The 20599-nt window shown below is 43.1% G+C and overlaps 1 protein-coding gene across 3 annotated transcripts in view; it reads left to right on the forward strand.

Moving 5' to 3' along the window:
• The window catches only part of PPM1H (protein phosphatase, Mg2+/Mn2+ dependent 1H), a 305954-nt gene that overhangs the window by 143901 nt on the left and 141454 nt on the right, over positions 1-20599 (forward strand). For all 3 annotated transcript variants that reach the window (XM_055251348.2, XM_055251350.2, XM_055251349.2), the window contains exon 4: positions 8640-8752. In XM_055251348.2, coding sequence (XP_055107323.1) covers positions 8640-8752 — 113 coding nt within the window. The remainder of the gene's footprint in view (positions 1-8639; positions 8753-20599) is intronic.

The raw sequence follows: 20599 nt of genomic DNA on the forward strand, positions 1-20599 counted from the left end.
ACCAAGGCAGGATTAGAGGGCTGCACAACTAAGTAGAATCACACAGTAAGCTGCCATCGATAATGTAGATGTCAGATGTATTACAGTGAATAAAATGAAAGAATAGCCTAATTTAGATTTGCCCCAATAATTCCTGTGTGTGTGTGTGCGCGCACACACATGCGTGCATCCTCAACCTCGTGGGAGGGGAGAAGGGCTGAAGGTGAGTTGATCACCAAGAGCTGATGATTTAATCACATGTGCCTATGTAATGAGGTCTCCATAAAGGCCCGGGAGGATAGGGCTCAGTGAGCTTCTGGGTAGCTGAACACGTGGAGGTGCCTGGAGGGTCATGTGCCAATAGAGGGCATGGAAGCTCCACACCCTATGCATCTTTTCATCTGTATCCTTTATAATATCCTTTATAATGAACTAGCAAATGTAAGTAAATTTTTCCTGATTTCTGTGAGCCACTCTAGCAAATTAATCGAACCTTAGGAGAGGGGGGTCTTGGGAACCCAGATTTATAGCTGGTCGGTCAGAAGCACAGGTAAACCAACCTGGGGCTTGTGACTGACATCAGAAGTGGGAGTCCGTTGGGGGACTGAGCCCTCAACCTGTGGAATCTGATGCTATCTCCAAGTACGTAATAGTGTGGAATCGAACTGGAGGACGCCCAGCTGGTGTCTTCTGCAGAACTGATTGCTTGTTGGGTATGTGGGGGAAAACTCACACACATTTGGTCACAGAAATCTTCTGTATTGGTTGTTGTGGGATGAGAACAGAGGAAAAACAGTTTGTGTTGTTTCCACTAAGAACTGCTCTTCCCAGTCACTAGTATTTATTGAGCTTACATCTTAAAATCAGTATTCTTTTAGACATCACTGAGGAAGTAAAAGATAAGATCTTATGGTCAGGCACTTTGGTCCACACCTATAATCCCAGCACTTTGGGAGGCCCAGGTGGGCAGAAAACGAGGCCAGGAGTTCAAGACCAGCCTAACCAACATGGCAAAACCCTGTCTCTACTAAAATTATAAAAAATTTAGCCAGGCGTGGTGGTGCATGCCCGCAATCCCAGCCACTTTTGAGGCTGAGGCATGAGAATCGTTTGAACTCCGGAGGCAGAGGTTGCAGTGAGCCGAGATCACACCACTGCACCCTAGCCTGGGCAACGGAGCGAGACTCTGTCTCAAAAACAAAACAAGGCTGGGCGTGGTGGCTCACGCCTGTAATCCCAGCACTTTGGGAGGCTGAGGCGGAGATTGAGACCATCCTGGCTAACGTGGTGAAACCCCGTTGCTACTAAAAATAAAAAATATTAGCTGGGCGTGGTGGCGGGCGGTAGTCCCAGCTACTCGGGAGCCTGAGGCAGGAGAATGGTGTGAACCCAGGAGGCGGAGCTTGCAGTGAGCAGAGATCGCACCACTGCACTCCAGCCTGGGTGACAGAGCGAGACTCTCTGTCTCAAAAAAAAAAAAAAATACATATATATATATATATATATATATATATATATATATATATATATTCTGGGGGCATTTGTGGTCCCACATATGAATATAGAAATATGCAATATCTTACTTATTTTGATATTCTAAATAACAAAAGGAGGTAGTGAAATGTTGATACCTTTCCAAAAGGGAAACACTGTTAAAAATGTTCAGAAACACTCAAGTCAGAATAAATAGTACCTATTTTGGGGGAAAAAGTAGGTAGTAGTCACAAAATACAGATGAACAGAAGAGAAAAAAATGCTTCCAATGAGGGGAGATGGCAACAGTTTCATCAAATACTATAAGCTTCTTTGAGAGCAGTGCTTTTCATCTTTGGTCCTCGGGTTGCCTGGCACAGCGTGGGGCTTGTGGTGAAGGTGACCTATGACCACTAGTTTTTAATACTTACTGTGTACACTGTCAGAGGTAGGTGTGCCCCTACAACCCCCTGATTGTATCTCAGATCTTCCTTCATAGTGCGAAGGCTATGTAGCGAATCCCTCCTGTGTCCACTATGAAAAGTGAGCCATGGCTTCCTAAAGGACCAAAATCTCAGGAATTTTCCGAGTGACTTCAATTCTGATTCCCAGCAAGGCCTGGCTTAACTCTGTTTTGTCACCTATTATATTTATATTGTCACTTGGCCCAGGACAATAGGTATAAATAAGACAAGTGTCTTCTAAGTTCTGATTTCAAACCTCCTCCCTACTTCTCCACCCTCCCAAAAACATGGTTGAATAATCAACATTTCAGACTCATGGAGGAAGTTGATTCCACTGCAGGGTTAGTTACAGGAAGGCTTTGCCCTCCTAGGGATCAGAACCAAGTTAGCAGTGATTACCCTTTTAACCTGTTAACCATGGGATTTGAGCTGTGGACATAGCCGGGAGGATCTCAGAGTTCTATTTCCTTTTAAGAGTGGGTCTAGATTCCCCGCCAGAGTCGGTTCTTAGGAAGGGAAGAAAGTGACAATATTTTAACTTATGGAACTACTATATGTAATTCTATCACTGGGTAAATGATTGGAAATACCAAGCAGCTGGGCTTTGTTGGTAAAAACCGTATAAATACGTGGTGACATTGTGACGAAAAGGGGGCAAAGTTTATAGTTTAGAAATCTATAAGTTAGTGTTTATAGATTAATTATAATAAATAAATTAGTGTTTTCCAAAATTAGCATATTAATGGTAAATTGGGAACCCATATAGCTGTCTTTATTTAAGTTGGTTTTGTTCTCTTTGTTTTTGTTAGAACAGGAAGTTTCTCTGGGAAGGAATAAGCATGTGATTCCACCAGCAGCCGGCAGGTGGCAAGAGTAGGCAGTAGAGTGCTGGTTTTTCTTCCCCATTGCCTGGCTGGCAGATGGCCTTGTTCTCAGAATAAACCGGGATCAGATTTGGATACTAAAACCATGCAGAATTTTGGATACTGAAACCATGCAGAATCTGATTATTTGTGACTGACACTATTAGCAATGTGCTCAGAGCCGTGTTTTAACTCAGCTAAGGGGAGCTGCCAGGTCCTATTGAAACTACCCAACACTTGCTCCTTTCTGCTACCGGATATTGCTTTCCTTTTGCAACCTGAAATTGGTAGGAAACAAAGAATGACCTTGGAGTTGCATCATCTATGGGACTTTCAAACCAAATTATTACCATCCCGGGCAATATTTTTCTCTTGCACTTCTTTCCTGCTGAATTAGTCTCATTGCACACACATCTCTGTTTGCTTTTTTTTTTTTTTTTTTTTTTTTTTTTTAAGCGGAGTTTCTCTCTTGTTGCCCAGGCTGGAGTGCAATGGTGCGATCTTGGCTTGGCGCAATCTGGGCTCACCGCAACCTCCGCCTCCCGGGTTCAAGCAATTCTCCTGTCTCAGCCTCCCGAGTAGTTGGGATTACAAGCATGCGCCATCACACCCGGCTGATTTTGTATTTTTATAGAGACGGGGTTTCTACATGTTGGTCAAGCTGGTCTGCACTGCCCAACCTCAGGTGATCTGCCTGCCTCGGCCTCCCAAAGTGCTGGGATTACAGGCGTGAGCCACCGCGCCCGGCCCTCTGTTTGCTTTCTCGGCTCCCGTTTCTCCTTGTAACAAGGAGCAAAATAAAATCCCACATCTTAAAAACTGGATCCATTGTTTGATTTAAAGATTAACCTCGCTTAAATGTAGTGTTTAAGCAGACAAAACAGAAGATAACTCAGTCCTGCTGCCTAGAAAGTTGCCCTGGAAGGTCTTCAGGACTATTGATTAAGCAGATAAATCAATTATCTTGTTAATTGAATCTTATGAGTCATTTAAGTGATCCTTTTAGACCATACTTGAATGATAGTATATGCATGTGTTTTGCTAGTCAGTTTATTCTAGACACATGGCTCAGGGTTCATTGACAGCTAAAACAGGGAGATATTCTAAATCGGTCCTTGCTTAGCACAAAGCAGTAAGCAGTTTTTCCCATGATTTCATTGATTTTTGTAAAAATACCAAAAACTTGAGGTTTTTAAAAAAGTAGTCTATGTTTTTATTTATTATGTAGAATATTTAAAAAATCTAATCTGAAAGGCGAGGATTTGAAGAAAAAGGGTAGATAATGCAATGGTAAATATATCTTTATTGACTTAATTTATCATGTTTGCTCTGATAGTAAAAGAACCACCCAGATGGTCCTTTAATGTTCCTTTCAGTACTAAGATTTTGTGAAACATCTTTTAAAGAGGAGTAGGAGGTGTATGTGGGGAAAAAATAAATGTGCTATTTTGGCTTCTAGGGAGGAGGGGGAGGGAAGACATTATTTTTAGAATATGTTCTAGTTGCACACGGGTTTAGAAGAAATAGAAGAGTGTGTTTTAACGACAGTGAATCCTCAGGGGAATGAAGGCTATGGAAACACGTCTTTCAAATCCTTCCCACCATGATCCCAGAGAGGACACTTGTAATTAAAGTGTGTGTGTGCACATGTGCGTGTATGCACACTTATGTTCCCACACAAATGTGGGGGAGGGAAGTGGCAAACGCATGCACATGTTAGCAAAGTTTCTTGGATTAAAAAGTAGTTAAGTTCACTCTTCGTGAGAAAGTGCTGCCAAATTTAGCATTTCTTATTCAGGGGGAGCTATAGAGGGAATGTAGCTGAAAGTAGAAAAAGGTGAAAGAAATAATGAAATCAATTAGAAAAAAATATTGAGTCACACTATTAATATAATAGCAAGGGGTTAAATGGGTAAGCTGGCTGGAATGTTTCCCCCAAAGTTAAAGCAGAAAAGTTTTAGTGTTGAGCTCTTTACCTTGATTTTTTTTTCTAAAGATTAAATAATTTTCTAAGCAGAATTTCTTGTGATAGAAACCATGATAAATAATGTACCTACCTGTGGCATAGCCCGAACTTGCTTAACTGAGTCCTAGAGGAATTTGTTGCCATGGACGGCCCTGTTACGTGGACTTTTTGCACCATAACGTTTCTACCTTTTGGATCATACTAGTGGTTTGATCAAGTCTATCAAACAAACATCATTCACGTTCTAGTCTATAGACAGTATACAAGCAGTAGGTGTTCAAATAATTTTTTGAGATGAAGTCTCGCTCTGTTGCCCAGGCTAGAGTGCAGTGGTGTGGCGCGATCTTGGCTCACTGCAACCTCTGGCTCCCGGATTCAAGCAATTCTCCTATCTCAGCCTCCCGAGTAGCTTGGACTATAGGTGCACACCACCATGCCCAGCTAACTTTTTTTGTATTTTTAGTAGAGACAGGGTTTCATCATGTTGGTCAGGCTGGTCTCAAAATCCTGACCTCATTTGATCCATCTGCCTCAGCCTCCCAAAGTGCTTGGATTACAGGCATGAGCCACCACACCCAGCATTTTCAAATAATTTTTAATAAATATTGTGTTTCAGCCTTTTAGGTATTCAAGCAAATATTGATTCTGACAGTCAAAAAATAGTCTCTATAGCTGAGCAGTTCCTTTTGATGTATTGGATGCAGACTCTTTATCAATTTATATATTAATTTAGTAAAATATGTATCTATCATAGTATCAACTTTATATGAGTTCTTTAAATGCAAAAAAAAAAATGAGCAATTCCATCCACAAACCCCTTTGTCAGTAGGGTTTGGGGTTCTGTTTTTTAGGGGTTTTCTTGAAGGTTAAACAGGCATCTTGATGTTTTCCTTCTCCTCTCTTGGACTTCCTTGAGATAATTCTTCCCACCTGATACCCATGCCCCTCCTCTTCATCCTCCAGCCTTCTACCAGTCTTGTGTAGGTTTCGATAACCATTCTTGTCAATCGAGCATTTTAATTGAAGCATGGGTTTCTGCTTAATTATTATCTCAGCGAGCGTTGGCATTGTAAGCTTTTCATTTGTGAATTATGGAATCCATTTCTCATATTAAGGCAGAGGTAAGGGGATAGGGAGATTAAAAAATTTAAAATTTATTTCTTCATTTGTCCATTGAATGGACATTTATTAAACTACCATTTACCTGGCCTAACCTAGGTGCCGAGGGTCTAAGGTGAGCAAGAAAGGCCACCACTCTCAATGCTGAAGCTTCTGGGCTGCAGGAAGGGTCTAGATATCCTGCTAAGCCCCTCACACATGCCAGCTAATTTAGCCTCATGACAGTCCTTTAAGGAAGCTAATTTATACACAGTTGAAGTAAGTGTTAAAAATCCCACATAGTCCTTTGAAGTTTGCCCCATGCTTGTTGCTTCTGCAGCTTTTGCTGCTGCTGTTCACTCCCATATTAAAGTGTTTCCTCACTTGTTTATAAACCACTGCATCCCCCAACACATATTCCTACCTCCTCCCTGTGGCTCCCCAGCTCCCCTCCCCCAACCTCTTACCCAGCTCACTCCCAGTGTGTTGGTCTCTCCCAAGTCCTGGCTTTGTGTATTTTCTCTATTTACTGGTTTTTGTTGTCATTTTGTTTTTGTTTTTGAGACAGGGTCTCGCTCTGTCACCCCAGCTGAAGTGCAGTGGCATGGTCATGGCTTACTGCAGCCTCAAACTCTTGGGCTCAAGAGATCCCCTATCCTCAGCCTCCCAAGTAGCTAAGACTACAGGCATGTGCCACCACAGCCAGCTAATTATTTTTTATAGAGATGGGGGTATCACTGTGTTGCCCAGGCTGGTCTTGAACTCCTAGCCTCAAGTGACCCTCCTGTCTCTGCCTCCCGAAGTATTGGAATTATAGGCGTCAGCCACCGTGCCTGGCTTCCACTTACTCTTTAACCAGTATGATATCCCTAAGCTCAAGCTCTTCTTTTCCAGTTTCCCATTGGTGATTTACCCTTTTGATGTTACCATCTCTGGCCCCTACAGCAAAGTTGCTGGCAAATGCTGGAGTCTTGACTTCTCTCCCCCTTTTCCATGAGGAGTCTGGTTGAAGCAGCCGAGCTCTAACTTTGTGGGATTGTCAGGATTACAATAGTGGCCTGACCCTAGATCTGCCAACAACAGCATCAACATCACCATTTCTTCCTCTTCCTGTAATTTTTAGCCAGCCCTCATTTTCCTTCCCTCTGCACCAAAAGTAGTAGATTACCACTGGAAGATTTGGCATTATTTTAGCTGGGCATTCAGTGTATCTTACTAACGCAGATTTTTCTGAGGTAACAGAACCTTTGCTTCTATCGCTAACATAGAATTTCACAGGTTTCTGTCTTGATGATGCCACTGTTGGTCTATTTTTAAAATTAATTTCTTGGGGAGGCCTCATTAGGTGGCAGATTAACAACACAAGCTTTGGAAGAGTACCAGGTTGGAATCCGGACTCTAGCCAGGTAAATATGGGCAGGCTACCCCACTTCTCTGCAGCTAAACAATGAGGTTCATAGTGATGGTCGTGAGGACAATATGAGAGTTTGAGTATAAAGTGCTCGGCACACTGCGTGACGTAGAGAAAGTTCTCAGTGAATGTTTCTAATTATTATAAACGTTTTACCATTGTAAATTGGTGGCTGTGGGAAGAGGAAAAGTCAGGTCAGAGTTCAGAAGCCCTATAAGTCATTTTAAGTCATTTAAGTCATTATAAGTCATTTATAATTTATTTAAGTCATTTTAAGTGATTTATAAGTCATTGTAAGTCTTTGCCCTATAAGTCATGGCTTGACTCCTGCCTGTGTTGAATAGAAGACATCTTTCTGTAATTTATCTGTAAAAGAGACTGTTTATCCAAGACTTTGGAGTTTAAAACATTGATCATGTCTGGACTGGGTATGGTGGCCCGGCGCTTTGGGAGGCTGAGACAGGATTGTTTGAGGCCAAGAGTTTGAGACCAGCCTGGGCAACATAGTGAGACCCTGTCCCTACAAAAAATGGAAGTTAGCTGGGTGTGGTGGCTGCACAGACCTGTAGTCGCAGCTACTCAGGAGGCTAAGGCAGGAGGCTTGAGCCCAGGAGGTCAAGGCTGCAGTGAGCTATATGATCACACCACTGCACTCCAGCCTGGGTGACAGAGCAAACCTTCTCTCTAAAAAGACAAGGCTGAGCGCAGTGGCTCATGCCTGTAATCCCAGCACTTGATGAGAGGCCGAGGCAGGCAGATTGCTTGAGCACAGGAGTTCGAGACCAGCCCGGACAATGTGGCAAAACCCCATCTCTAGAAAAAATACAAAAATTAGCCGGGCATGGTGGTGCACACCTGTGGTCCCAGGTACTTCGAAGGCTGTGGTGGGAGGATTGCTTGAGCCTGGGAAGCAGAGGTTGCAGTGAGCCGAGATTGGGCCACTGCACTCTAACCTGGGTGACAGAGCCAGACCCTGTCTTCAAAAAACAAACAAAACATTGATCGGGTCCAAGTCCTTGGCATTCTCAGCCTCTCTAGTGTCTGTGTCACACAGTAGCTCATGCAATCCACAAAGACTAAATTTTCCATAAACTGGGATATTTACTGAATACAACTTACGTTTTATTTGCATTTTTATCTGATTGTTTCTGTTTGCCGTCTATTGTTTCCTGTCTCTGGTTCACAGATGGTCTACTGTGTGGCAGTTTTATGCCAGTGTCCTCTCCAGAAATGCTCATTAGGTGGTAGGGAAGCAAGCGTTAAAGATTTTTCTAGTCCCTTCTTGAAGCACATTCAAAGTCTGAGGACTGTCAAGAAAATGAAAATAAGAAAGCTTTTGCTACACATCCTGCACGATCCAACACTAACTCTGTTTTATTCTTCAGGACTTACAGATAGAACGAGAGAGGAGTTCATACAATATATCTGGTGGCTGCACGGCCCTCATTGTGATTTGCCTTTTGGGGAAGCTGTACGTTGCAAATGCTGGGGATAGCAGGTAAGCAGATGAGCTGTCTGATTCTTGCTAATTTCTAATGCCTTCTGATGTTTTTATTTTGTCTCAAAAATTAAATGATTAGAAATAATTAAAGACAGGCCTTCTACATCAGAATGAAAATGCATTTAAGAACAATCAGGTTGGTATTACAAGGTAAAGGCAGTCTCTTATGCATATAGCAGTTCATGTACATGTCTGTGATAAATCTAAACCAGTAGTATTCAAACGTTTTTTGACTTCAGAACCTGTTTCTCAGTGAAAACTTAGCAGGAGCATAATATGTGAGAGCGATGAGGAGGAAGGAAAGAGATTCAAGTGCCCTGGGTATTTGGAAGGGGGCCTGGGATGACTCCCCAGCTGACTCCACTTTTACTTAGTGACTTTGCACTGTTCTGTCCCAGAAGCTTCTCCTTTTATGCATATTCCCTTAGAAGCTGCAGTTGCCTCACGTCCGGGTTCAGCTAAAGGAAATTTGGGCCAAGAGATCATTGTTAACCCTTCCTTTATCCAGCATTGTCAGGGAATAAGATACATTTATGTTTTTATTTCATTTATTTTTAAAAAATTAGACACAGGGTCTCACTATGTTGCCCAAGCTAGACTCAAATTCCTGGGCTCAAACAATCCTCCCACCTCAGCAGCCTGGGTAGCTGGGATTACAGGTTGCACCACCACCTGGCAGTTGTGATTTTCTTTTAAATAACTGATACTTCTTCGCTTTTGGTGTGGGGAATTTTTAAATTACAGATTTTGCAACAAATATTCTAACATGTATTACACACTTCTCCACCGCTTTCATAACAAAATATGCTGGCTTAAGAGTGGGGCCTTTTCCAAAGAACTGACTCTTTATTCTGAAAGTAGTAAAAGTACAGGACTCTTCCCCCCAAAGGGCTGTGAGGACTCTCCTTCTGTCCCCTTCCTCTAGGTCACATGGCTCTTGTGGGCTCTCCTGCTTGCTCCGCCCTTTTTGAGGTCTGATCCCACCCCTCCCCTTCCCCCTTCCCTGTCTCCAGCTGAAGTTGCTGTTGCCTCTGCAGCCCGGAACACCAATTCCCTTGAGGCAATCAAGAAATTCACCTTAATTTTACTTCCATTTACAAAGCAGACTTAGGCTGAGGCAGCCTCCATTCCTCCTAGTAAAGCGTCCTTTCCCAGGGAAGATCCCAGAGAACAACAAGGAGCGGACCGACCTGGCAGCGGTTTTGGGGGCTTGAAGATTGGTGTTTGTTGAAGGTCTGTTGATTTCAAAAGTGTATATGTGGTGACATAAACGTATATATATATGTTTTACAACAAATATTCTAATGTGTATTATATGAAATGTAATTACATGTTCTAACATGAAAGAGGTGGAGAAGTGTGTAATACATGTTGTAAAAACGTATATATTTACGTTTCCTTGTAAAATTCTGCCCAGTAAATGGAAGTATGTGTAAGATGCTATGTTTACCCCATGGCTGCTGTTCCCGTGTGTCAGGTCAGGGTTCTGACAGGAGACAGACTCCAACTCAGATGGGTCAACTGTGAATGAAGGAGGTAGAGAGAACCGGCCAGGAGTGTTGAGGTCCCCAGGAAGGAGTTGACCACCCTGAGGGAACCAGGGAAGCAAACACTGTAGCAGAGCCAAGGAGAGTGGGAGCCACTCATGAGGGCCCACTGGGCAGGAGCTGTTGGAAGGAATGGGAGGAGAGACGCTGACTTCTCTCTGCCCGCCCTCCCATCTCTTGCCTGACCTTCCCATCGGCTGACCCCAGCAGGAAGCCAGCTGACGAGTGGCCGAGGGAGGTCAGCCTGCCAGGACACAGACACAGGCCAGGGCGGTACCTCCAGGATGGGGACAGATGGAAAAGAACCAGCACATCTGCTACTCCTCCTTTCCTCTCCCGCCTCAGGGTTTGAGCAGCTTCAAAGACAGGAATCTACGGTCTTCAGGGGCTTTTAAAACACACTGAGGGGCCAGCCCCTGGCCTCTTGTTCAGTTCCTGATCTTGAGCTGGTTGGGAGGCAGAGGAGAGCAGCAAAGGAGGCAATTCCTCTTTGTCTGCTCCAACTGAGTAAGACTGAGGGGATGATTCAGCTGTTGCACTCACGTTCACCTTTTGCCTTTATGTCTGGTTTCCTGTCCTTTAAAATGAGTTTGCTTCCTGGCCCACTCAGGGACTAAGGAAGTGACGGAGTGCCTTGCTCCTGGAAACAGGCCCACCCAACCTCCCAGGGAAGTGCCTTTCACCAGATGACCTGAGTCAGAAGTTAACTCAACTTCCCGGCTGGAATACCTTTATGTTACACTGTTCTTGAGACTCAACTCCTCCCTAATGGCTTTTTCTCATTTTTAAACATAGTTTCTTTCAAAGCTCCAGGCTCCTTAAAAGGGCCACCTACCTAGCCAGGGCTTCTAAGCCTGCATCCCAGAAGCTCCAGTCCTTTGTCCAGGAACCTGCCAGTCCCAAGAGTTCATCTTCTGGGCTCTTGCCTTCTGTTGTACTTAGGTGCCAATTTCCAGACCAGACTTCGATTTAATCTATAAAGGCAGTGGCATTGGACTAGATCATCTCTAAAAATTATCCCATGAGGAGTGACACTTTTAGAAAGTAAAGTTGTCCTATAAAGGTTTATCTTTTGGTTATTTTATATTCCTTAGAATTTGTTTTAGAAATGTTAATATAACTGAAGTTCTCATATTTCTAAGTGTTCATAAAAGTATGATGTTTTGGCCAGGCGTGGTGGCTCACGCCTATAATCCCAGCGCTTTGGGAGGCCAAGGTAGGCGGATCACCAGGTCAGGAGATCGAGACCATCCTGAACAATATGGTGAAACCCCGTCTCCACTAAAAATACAAAAAAAATGAGCATGTGTAGCGGTGCGTGCCTGTATTCCCAGCTACCCGGGAGGCTGAGGCAGGAGAATCACTTGAACATGGGAGGCAGAGGTTGCAGTGAGCCAAGATTGTGCCACTGCACTCCAGCCTGGGTGACACCAGAGAGGCTCCGTCTCCAAAAAAAAAAAAAAAAATTTGTCATGTTTTACATGTTATATCCAATCGTTTGAAAAGCCTATCAGATACTTTTATCCTTAATAAAGCTGTAAAACATTAAAAAAAATAAAGCCGTATGTCTAAAACCTAATAAGCTTAATGATGAAATACTACCTCTAAAACCTAATAAGCTTAATTATGCTTACAGTATTCTAGCCTCAGTATCCAGATATAAATTTGGGGTTTTGTAGTTGATTATTTGGGTTTGCTGTTCACATATGGGTCATACTTCAGGAAACCTGAGAACAATGTGAGTTGGTATTTTTATGTGCTATCCAAAGGATCGTTTATAGGATACTTACTGGAGTGCTATTTGCAGCTCTTTTATAAACAATAGATACTGATGTCATCTTATAGGATCATTGTCTAGTTTGCCATACTTATAATATAGGTGTTTGAGCTTACAGAAATATTCAGTTATTCCCAAGAAACAACAGCTAAGTGAGCTTTGATCATATCTGTGGAAATGTAGGTCCATTATCACCGATTGACGAGCAGTCAGGAATCCCAGGGCTCAGTTTAAAACAAATGCTTAGAGCCGCAGAAGGTTCTGGCAACAGGGCCCTGATTAATGAAGTGCTAAGTTTTCTTCTTTGTTGCTAGGTATTAGCTGTCATGTGCTTTTTTTTACATCTTGACAGTTTCGAGAGTAAAAAATATTTGTTATGTGTTCACTGCCCCCATAATTATTCATGCTCAGGAAAAGAGAAGCTTTGCCCTGGTTTGATTTGGAAGCTGCCAACGGTCAGGAACTAAGCTGTGTATCATCTGATTTACCATCAGGCATCTGCACACTTAGGGGTTGTATTCAGGAAATGTTGCCTGATGCTGTTTGTGGCTTTATGGGTTTTTGAGTCAACGACCATCCCACTCAGAGGACATAGGACCATTCACGCAGGATGCCCACAGTGACGTGAGGACCTGATCCATGTGGTCTGGTCTCTGCCCTGATAGAACTTGCCCTTCTACTCTGCCGAGCTAACCGGCCACAGAGGCACATGCAGTAACTGCTTGATTCATGCCAGTTGCTTTATTTTTCCCCGGCAGAGGCAGCCAACTCAACACCTAGGGGATCATAAGGGACCAGGAAAGAAGCAGATGGTGGGCGGATTTTCACTTCAAGCAAAAAATGAACCAGTAGCATGCAAATGTCATGCAAAGCAATATGCAAACTATAACCCATTGTGTTTGAGTCATCAGCTCCTTAGGGCTCTGACTGATTCTTCAGTTTAGGAAGGTGCTTTGACTCCATTTTAGAGATCATTTCATTTCATCTCTAGAGAACTAAGTCACTGAGGAAGCAAAGCCATTACCATGTATTTTAAACAATGTCTACAGGTTTAGCAACTGAGACTGGGTGAAGTCACTCAGAGTTTTTTAAAAAGCATTTAAGATTTATTAAATTCATAATTCTACTCTTGCCAGACTTCTAGTAACAGTGGCATTAAAACAGCTAATAAGCGCCAGGCACGTATTAAATACTATAACAAAGGATCACATTTAATTTTCTCAATAATGTAGTGAGAAGTAGGCACTGTTGATACAAGTTAAATACAGTTTACCAATAAATAAACTGAGGCCCAGTGAGGGGAAGTGGTTTCCCCAGGCTTCGACAGCTACGGAGGAGCAGGGCCACCACCCGCCCAAGACTGGGAGTTGGATCTTATCCACAATCTCTGCACTGTACCCTGGGATTTCCCATCCATGCTGAGACTCAGAGGTTTTGTTTTTCTCATTTTAGCATTTCTAAATAAAGAAGTTCTAATTAACATTTTTTTCTTCCTGTTTTTATGTGAAATAGTGGCATACCTTATAATCAATGGCATCTTAGTTTTCACCTAAAATGAATTATGAAGGGAGTGGAAGGCTGCCTTCGAGGCTATTTTAAATGCACTGCAATTGTTGACAAGATAAGCTTTGGATGGTCCGATTCATTCATTTATAATATAGAAAAGGATTTTTTTTTCTCAACATGAGAGCTCCTGTCTCCTTCCAAGGGTCCCAAAGTTCTGAGACTATTTTAAATGTTGTGTTTTTGGCCGAGTGCAGTGGCTCATGCCTGCAATCCTAGCAGTTTGGGAGGCCGAGGTAGGAGGATTACTTGAGCATAGGAGTTGCAGACCAGCCTGGGCAACATGGCAAAAACCCATCTTTACAAAAATATATATATACATTAGCTGGATGTGGTGGCTCACACCTGTAATCCCAGCTACTCAGGAGGCTGAGGTGGGCAGATCACCTGAGCCCAGAGATGTCAAGGCTGCAGTGAGCTGTGATCACACCACTGCACTCCAGCCTGGGTGACAGAGTGAGACCCTGTCTCAAAAAATTAAAATTAAAAATAAATGTTGTGTTTTCATTTAGATCATAATCTATTGAAAATAATATAAGCATTTTCTGATTCTATAAATGATTACTACCACAAATTCAGACTTCCATTTTGTTGTGCTTATAACTTCTTTGGAAGCAAGTGTCTCACTGACTTTTTTGAATTGAGCCCACAGACTCCTGGGAATAGAGGGTCATCTTCTCGTGCTTGAGAGTCTCCTAGGAAAGGGTAGGGAAAGTCGAATGTGTTCATTCACTAGCTCTGTAGGACGGGAGTAAACGGCATTCCGTGAATTGTCACTGAAAGAAGCCAGTGATGGTTTCCTTTCATTTATCTTTCACTCCTTTTTAGTTTTCTGCGATTACCCCTCTTTAGAGTTAAAGCTTTCTCTGTTGGTTCAAAGGTGAGTTCCTTTGACAAATCTGAATGTTCCTGAGGACAGGAGTTAGGTATTAAACAGGACTTATGTTTCTAAATTCAAAATCAATTACACATCTGTGGTGTCTTCTCCCCAGGTTTCTTCCCTTTGCTGGTGGTAAAATACTGAAATATTACATAACTGCCTCCAAGCCAAGGGAATGCAAAGAACTATTCATTTCTTCTTATGTTCATGGATTTCACCAACGGCCGGTACAAATCCTTTCTGAAACTCCTTTTTGCTGATAAGTGGTTCATCTATGCACACATGCCAGTGAGCGCCTGCTCTTGTTAGTAGCCTTCCTCTGAGTTCAGAAATATATTTGATCTTAAGCCATTAACTATATTAAATACACTATTCCTCTCACTTTCTTTGACATGCATTTGAAAAATAACAGAGAGAAAAACCAAAATCAACAACTCCTCTCCACTGTGAAAGTTGAATTGCCGTTTCTCCCTTTTTTTCTGCAGAGCCCCCTCCCCATCTTTTTAATGTGTGTTTCATGTAATCCCTTAGCTATACCCGTAACGTGTAGAAGGGATTAGCAGAAAGAAAAGAATGCTACCAAATGATCACAAATACAGGCAGAGACACAGAAACCAAGTGATGGCTCAAAACAATCTCTACTTTTCCCATCAGGCCACTTGCCGTCCACACAGAGGGCACCCGAGAGGCCCTTCTCTCTCTGACCTTCTTCTCTCAGGTACCTCTTGCTCTGAATGAGTGCTTTTGAAAGTGTGATCCCCAAACTGGCAGCAGCATCACCTAGGAACTTGTTAGAAGAGCAGATCACTGCTCACTGAAACTCAGTGGGTGGACCCAGCAGTCTGTGTTTAGCAAGTCCTACAGATGACTCCGATGCATGCTTAAGTTTAAGAATTACCACTCTAAAGCCTACCCCTGAACATCTGAAAGAGCTAGGAAAGATTGAGACATTTTAGCTGTTCCTGGCCTGAGGGCCAAAGCGTTAGACTGCAGGCACACTATAAGGCAGTCTCAGGAGTCCTGCTGCAACCGGACACCACACGCAGGGGAAGCTCCTGGAACCCGTGTTTCCCCTTCCACTCTGCAGCCTGCTACCTGCAGTGGGGTGGTGGGGCTCCCTGGACCTGGGCCGGCTGGCTGCAGATTCCTTTCTGCCAGCCTGACATTCTAGAACTTAGGCCCTGTTCCTCTGAAGAGTAGAGTTGGGTGAGAATTTCTAACATGATCCAGCTCCACATGTCAGCCTGCTCTTCCTGCTGGGTAGTTCTGAAGCCCGTAGCTGTGAAGCATCCCACCCTATCCCGGCCCTCCATTCCCTTGTCTGGGATGGGTCAGACATGCCCCCGTGCGGACTTTTCATCTGTCATTGTTGGGCCCCTGGGAAAGTGTAGTTGTTGTAGTTCCCCATTCTAACCAAGCTATGCCTTTAAACATGTCCCGTTTCTCTTAGCCCACTGAAAGGCTAAGCTGGGAAGTCTCATAAAGTTCGTAGAAATAGAATGTTTGCACTTAGAAATGCTGGCATGAGATTATTGTGATCGAGATAGTCACCTTTTCTATGCCTGACTGCTGAGCTAGGGTAGAACAGTGGATCAGTGTCAGGAAGAAACTTTCTAGTAGAGAACCCAAGGCCCTGTGTTTGCCCAGTTGAGCCCACACCAGGATAGATTTCCCGGGCCTAATCATCTAATTTGTAGGTGATATGAAACCAAGTAAGATGAACTAGCAAGATTCAAAAAGTCTTTTAGTGCCTGGGAAAGTGGGTAAATACCAGGTGAAGTTTAGCCACAGTAAAGGTAAAGTATCACACCTGTTGAAAAGAGAAAAATCAGCCTGGCAGTCAGGTACAGTGGCTCATGTCTATAATCCCAGCACTTTAGGAGGCCAAGGCAGGAAGATCATTTGAGCCCGGACTTAAAGACCAACCTGGGCAACAAAGTGAGACCTTGTCTCTATTAACAAATTTTTGTTTCAGTTAGTTGGGCATGGTGGCACATGCCTGTGGTCCCAGCTACTCAGGAGGCTGAGGCAGGAGGACCACTTGAGCTTGGGAGGTTGGGCTGCAGTGTGCCATGATTGCACCAATGCATTCCAGCCTGGGCGACAGAGTGACACCCTGTCACCAAAAAAAAGAAAACTAGCAGGATAGGGGAGACAGCTTATCAGTGGCTCACATTTTTTTAAATGTATTTAAGTAGACAGTAAATTTAATCTGGTCAGTAGTGTGATAAAGACACCAGAACCTAATCTAATCATAGGCTGCAGTATTTGAGCCATAAGGCAAATAATAGCTAATGTTTCTGACTGGCTGGCTTACTTTGTCCATAGTAAGTACTATTACTAGTGTCTAGGGCTTTACATGAATTTTACATAAATAACCTCATTAATCCTAACATCAACCCATTTGGGGACACACTATTAATGTCATTTTACCCATGAAGTCCCTTTCTAGGTGACATAATTCAACATGTGTATAGATGAACAGGAACCTTCAAAAGAGAGACTGGAGTGGTGAAGAGATTGGAACTGTTTGAAAAGATGAGGAAAATTCAAAAGAGCTAGACTTTTTCAGCCACATGAAAAGATAACTTTTGTTGATGTAAAAGATCAGGTATTTGTCAGATATGGGGTAAGGTGGTAAGGCTAGCTGTCCATGAGCCTGGGATAGAAGTGATAGCCACAGGCAGGCAGGATGGTGGTTAAGAGCAGGGACTCTGGACTCAGATGGCCTGAGCTGAATCCTGGCTCTGCCGCTATTGTGTGACCTTGAGCCAATCTCATGTTTTCTGTACTGAGTGTTGTCAACTGTAAATGGAGATAATGATAGTACTCACTCCTCAGGCGAAGATTAGGTGAGCAGATGCCTGGAAGGCCCTTAGCACAGAGCCAGGTGTATGGCAACTGCTCGGTAATAGTTAGCTGCTATTATTGTTATCGTACTGATCAGGAGAACTGTTTATAGATGCAACAAGCTGCTGAAGAAAGTAGTGGGTTCTTCTTAATGAAAATAGTTGTGCATCAACTGCATTCTACCTAGCAAGGATGCTGTGCTAAGTTTTTCAAGGTGCCCATGAAATATGTTTGAGGCCCTGTGCAGTGGCTCACACCTGTAATCCCAGCACTTCGGGAGTCCGAGGCAGGCAGATCACAAGGTCAGGAGTTTGAGACCAGCTGGGCCAACATGGTGAAACACCGTCTCTACTAAAAAAAAAAAAAAACAAAAAAATACAAAAATTAGCCAGGCATGGTGGCTTGGGCATGTAATCCCAGCTACTCGGAAGGCTGAGGCAGGAGAATTGCTTGAACTCGGGAGGTGGAAGTTGCATTAAGCAGAGATCACGGCACTGCACTCCAGCCTGGGTGACAGAGCAAGACCTCATCTCAAAAAAAAAACCAAAAAAACAACAAACAAAAAGAAATATTACATCTGTCTTTCTTTCTTGCTTGCTTGCTTTCTTGCTTTCTTCTTTCTTTTTCTTTCTTCCTTCCTTCCTTTCCTTGCCTTTCTTCCTTTCTTTTCTTTTCTTTCCTTTCCTTTTTCCTTTCCTTTCGAGACAGGGTCTTACTCTGTCACCAGTCTGGAGTGCAGTAGCATGGTCATGGCTCACTGCAGCCTCAAACTCCTTGGCTCAAGCCATCCTCTCATGTCAGCCTCCTGAGTAGCTAGGATTACAAGTGCATGCCACCATGCCAAGCTAATTTTTATTTTTTGTAGAGATGGGGTCTCACTATACTGGACCTGTGCTCAAGCCATCCTCTTGCCTCGCCTCCCAAAGTGCTAGGATGATAGGCATGAACCATCACACCCAGCAAAGCATTATGTTTCTGTGACTTTGAGGATCTTAAATAACGTGACTATTTTCATTTTTGTCTCTTTCTTTTAAGAGTTTAATGAAGCAGTGCCTTTGTCCCTTGCGGGCACTCGAGGACTTAGGCTGAAGGAGGCCCTGTCATTTTTAACTCTTGGCTTCCAAGGGCTCTTGAGGCATCTCCATCCAGTGAGACACAACGGGACAAGAGTGTGGAGGAGCATTCAAGAAAGGGTGTTAGGGGCAAGGCCTGGTAGAGACACACAACATTTCTGGGTGCGTTCAATTGGCTAGAACCCAGTTATGTGGCTTTACTGAGAAGCAAAGAAGGCTGCTGGGAAATATAGTCTAAGTCTTGTACCCAGGCCCAAGGGAATTGATTTTGGTGGACAGTTAGCTGTTTGGGCCACCAGTGGCATTGAAAAGGAAATTCATATTAGGTTCAATTAGTAATAGTGTCTTTATTCAGTTTTTGATACATTTTCCCTTTTGTTCTGAGGAAGTTACAACTTGGATATCACTATCATTTTTAAAGCCCAAAGACCGATTACTTCTTTTGTTACCTGAATTTTGTCACTGTTAGTTTTAGGAGAGATGCAGTAAGTTCAGCTTTAGCTGTCAAACATAGTGAAGAAAGAGCTGACTCACCAAGATCCACTTTCATGTTGGAGAAGAACACATCTGAATAATGAAAAAGCCTACGAGTAAACAGCATACCAAATATTTGTCTTTGCAAAGTTCATCATAGAAAGCAAGGATTATTTCATTGCTAAAGGAGAAAGATTACATTAATCAGGTAGGGTGTGACTACACTGATGTTTTAACAACTTCTGTTCTTTGGTGGTTATTTTTAAATTGTCATAGTTATGTTGTAAAGATTTTTAAATGATATACCAGTTCAGTTTAACAGTTTCGTTTCTTATCTCCTCTCAAACTGCAGTTCTTCGGTATGTTTTTTGAGTTCATTTCCTCCCATTGATGTCATCCTTAATATAAGATTTGAAATAACTATTATGAATGGATTACTTATATATACACCTCTATCCATCGTTGGTTTGCATATGATAAACTTTTACAGTTCATTGTGCATACATTACATAGTTAGAAGATAAAGTGTAAGCAGAGTATAATGTCACGGTGGGAGCAGGATTCAACAAATATTTATATGCCTTCCATGAGCCAAGCATCTGCTGGGCCCTGTGCTGGGGAAGCTACCATGAAGTAGGCAGACGAGGCCTCTGTCCTCTTGCACTTGTAGTCAGCCCAGGTAGGCAGGTAGTCAGGCATCCATTTACAATGCAGTGTGACAGGCAAGGCAGGTGTTTCAGGAGACACATGAAGCTCTGGGCTTTACTGAGTGGAGGCCGCCTCGGGTTAAAGGCACACATTTGTAATCGTGTTCTTTGGCCACAGAAATAGCAATGCTGGTACACTGCATCAACAGAATTGCCTCACAGGTCAGAATCCATTGCAGCAGGGTTCTACAGGCTAAGCCCTGTGCTTTATTATTTCATAGTGTTATTGTTGTTGTGAATAGTGCTTCAATGTTTGGCACTTGGGGTCATTTTGTGATATAAATGTTGGATGGGATCATACTCGTTTTTGTGAAATATAACCCTCATTGAGCCACCATCAACAGACAATGGTTTATGAAGGTCTTGTTTCCTGATGGGATGTTGATGTTCACTGAGCAGTCCTTACTGGTGTGTGGTGTACAGTTTGATTTGTTTGCTTCAAGGAGTTAACTGAACAATATGGGCATTTCACCTTCAACTCTAACCTATCTTGTTTAAGCAAGGTAATAAACTATCCAAGCCCAAATATGGTTTAGCTGTTAGTACAGGACGGGAGGGAGAAACATGTCAGCCCTTGGAAGTGACCCAGGGTTGTGGGAGGTAGAGTGGTGAAATGCGATGATCCCAGGTGCTAGGGTCTAGAAAAGCTGGCCCTCACCCCTCCAGAAAATACCTTGCTTTCCCATTTGTGGAAGGGGCTGGTTCCTGCTCTTGTAGATTGCCATGCAGGTTACAGATGATGTGCTTAAAGCACAAGCATGGTTCAGCCCTTCATTCTTTCACCACATATGCCTCATGCCAGGCACTGTCAAAGGCACTAGGAACATAGCCATGATCAAAAAAACCCTGCCTTCATGGAGCTTGCAAACCAGTCCGGAAAGACAGATAATAAGCAAGGCGCATAAGTAAAATGTTGAGTATGCTATTGGTAATAATTTCTAAAGAGAAACATAGGGCAAGGGACGGGACTTAG

The sequence above is a fragment of the Symphalangus syndactylus genome, chromosome 17, assembly GCF_028878055.3.
Source record: "Symphalangus syndactylus isolate Jambi chromosome 17, NHGRI_mSymSyn1-v2.1_pri, whole genome shotgun sequence".
NCBI lineage: Eukaryota > Metazoa > Chordata > Mammalia > Primates > Hylobatidae > Symphalangus > Symphalangus syndactylus.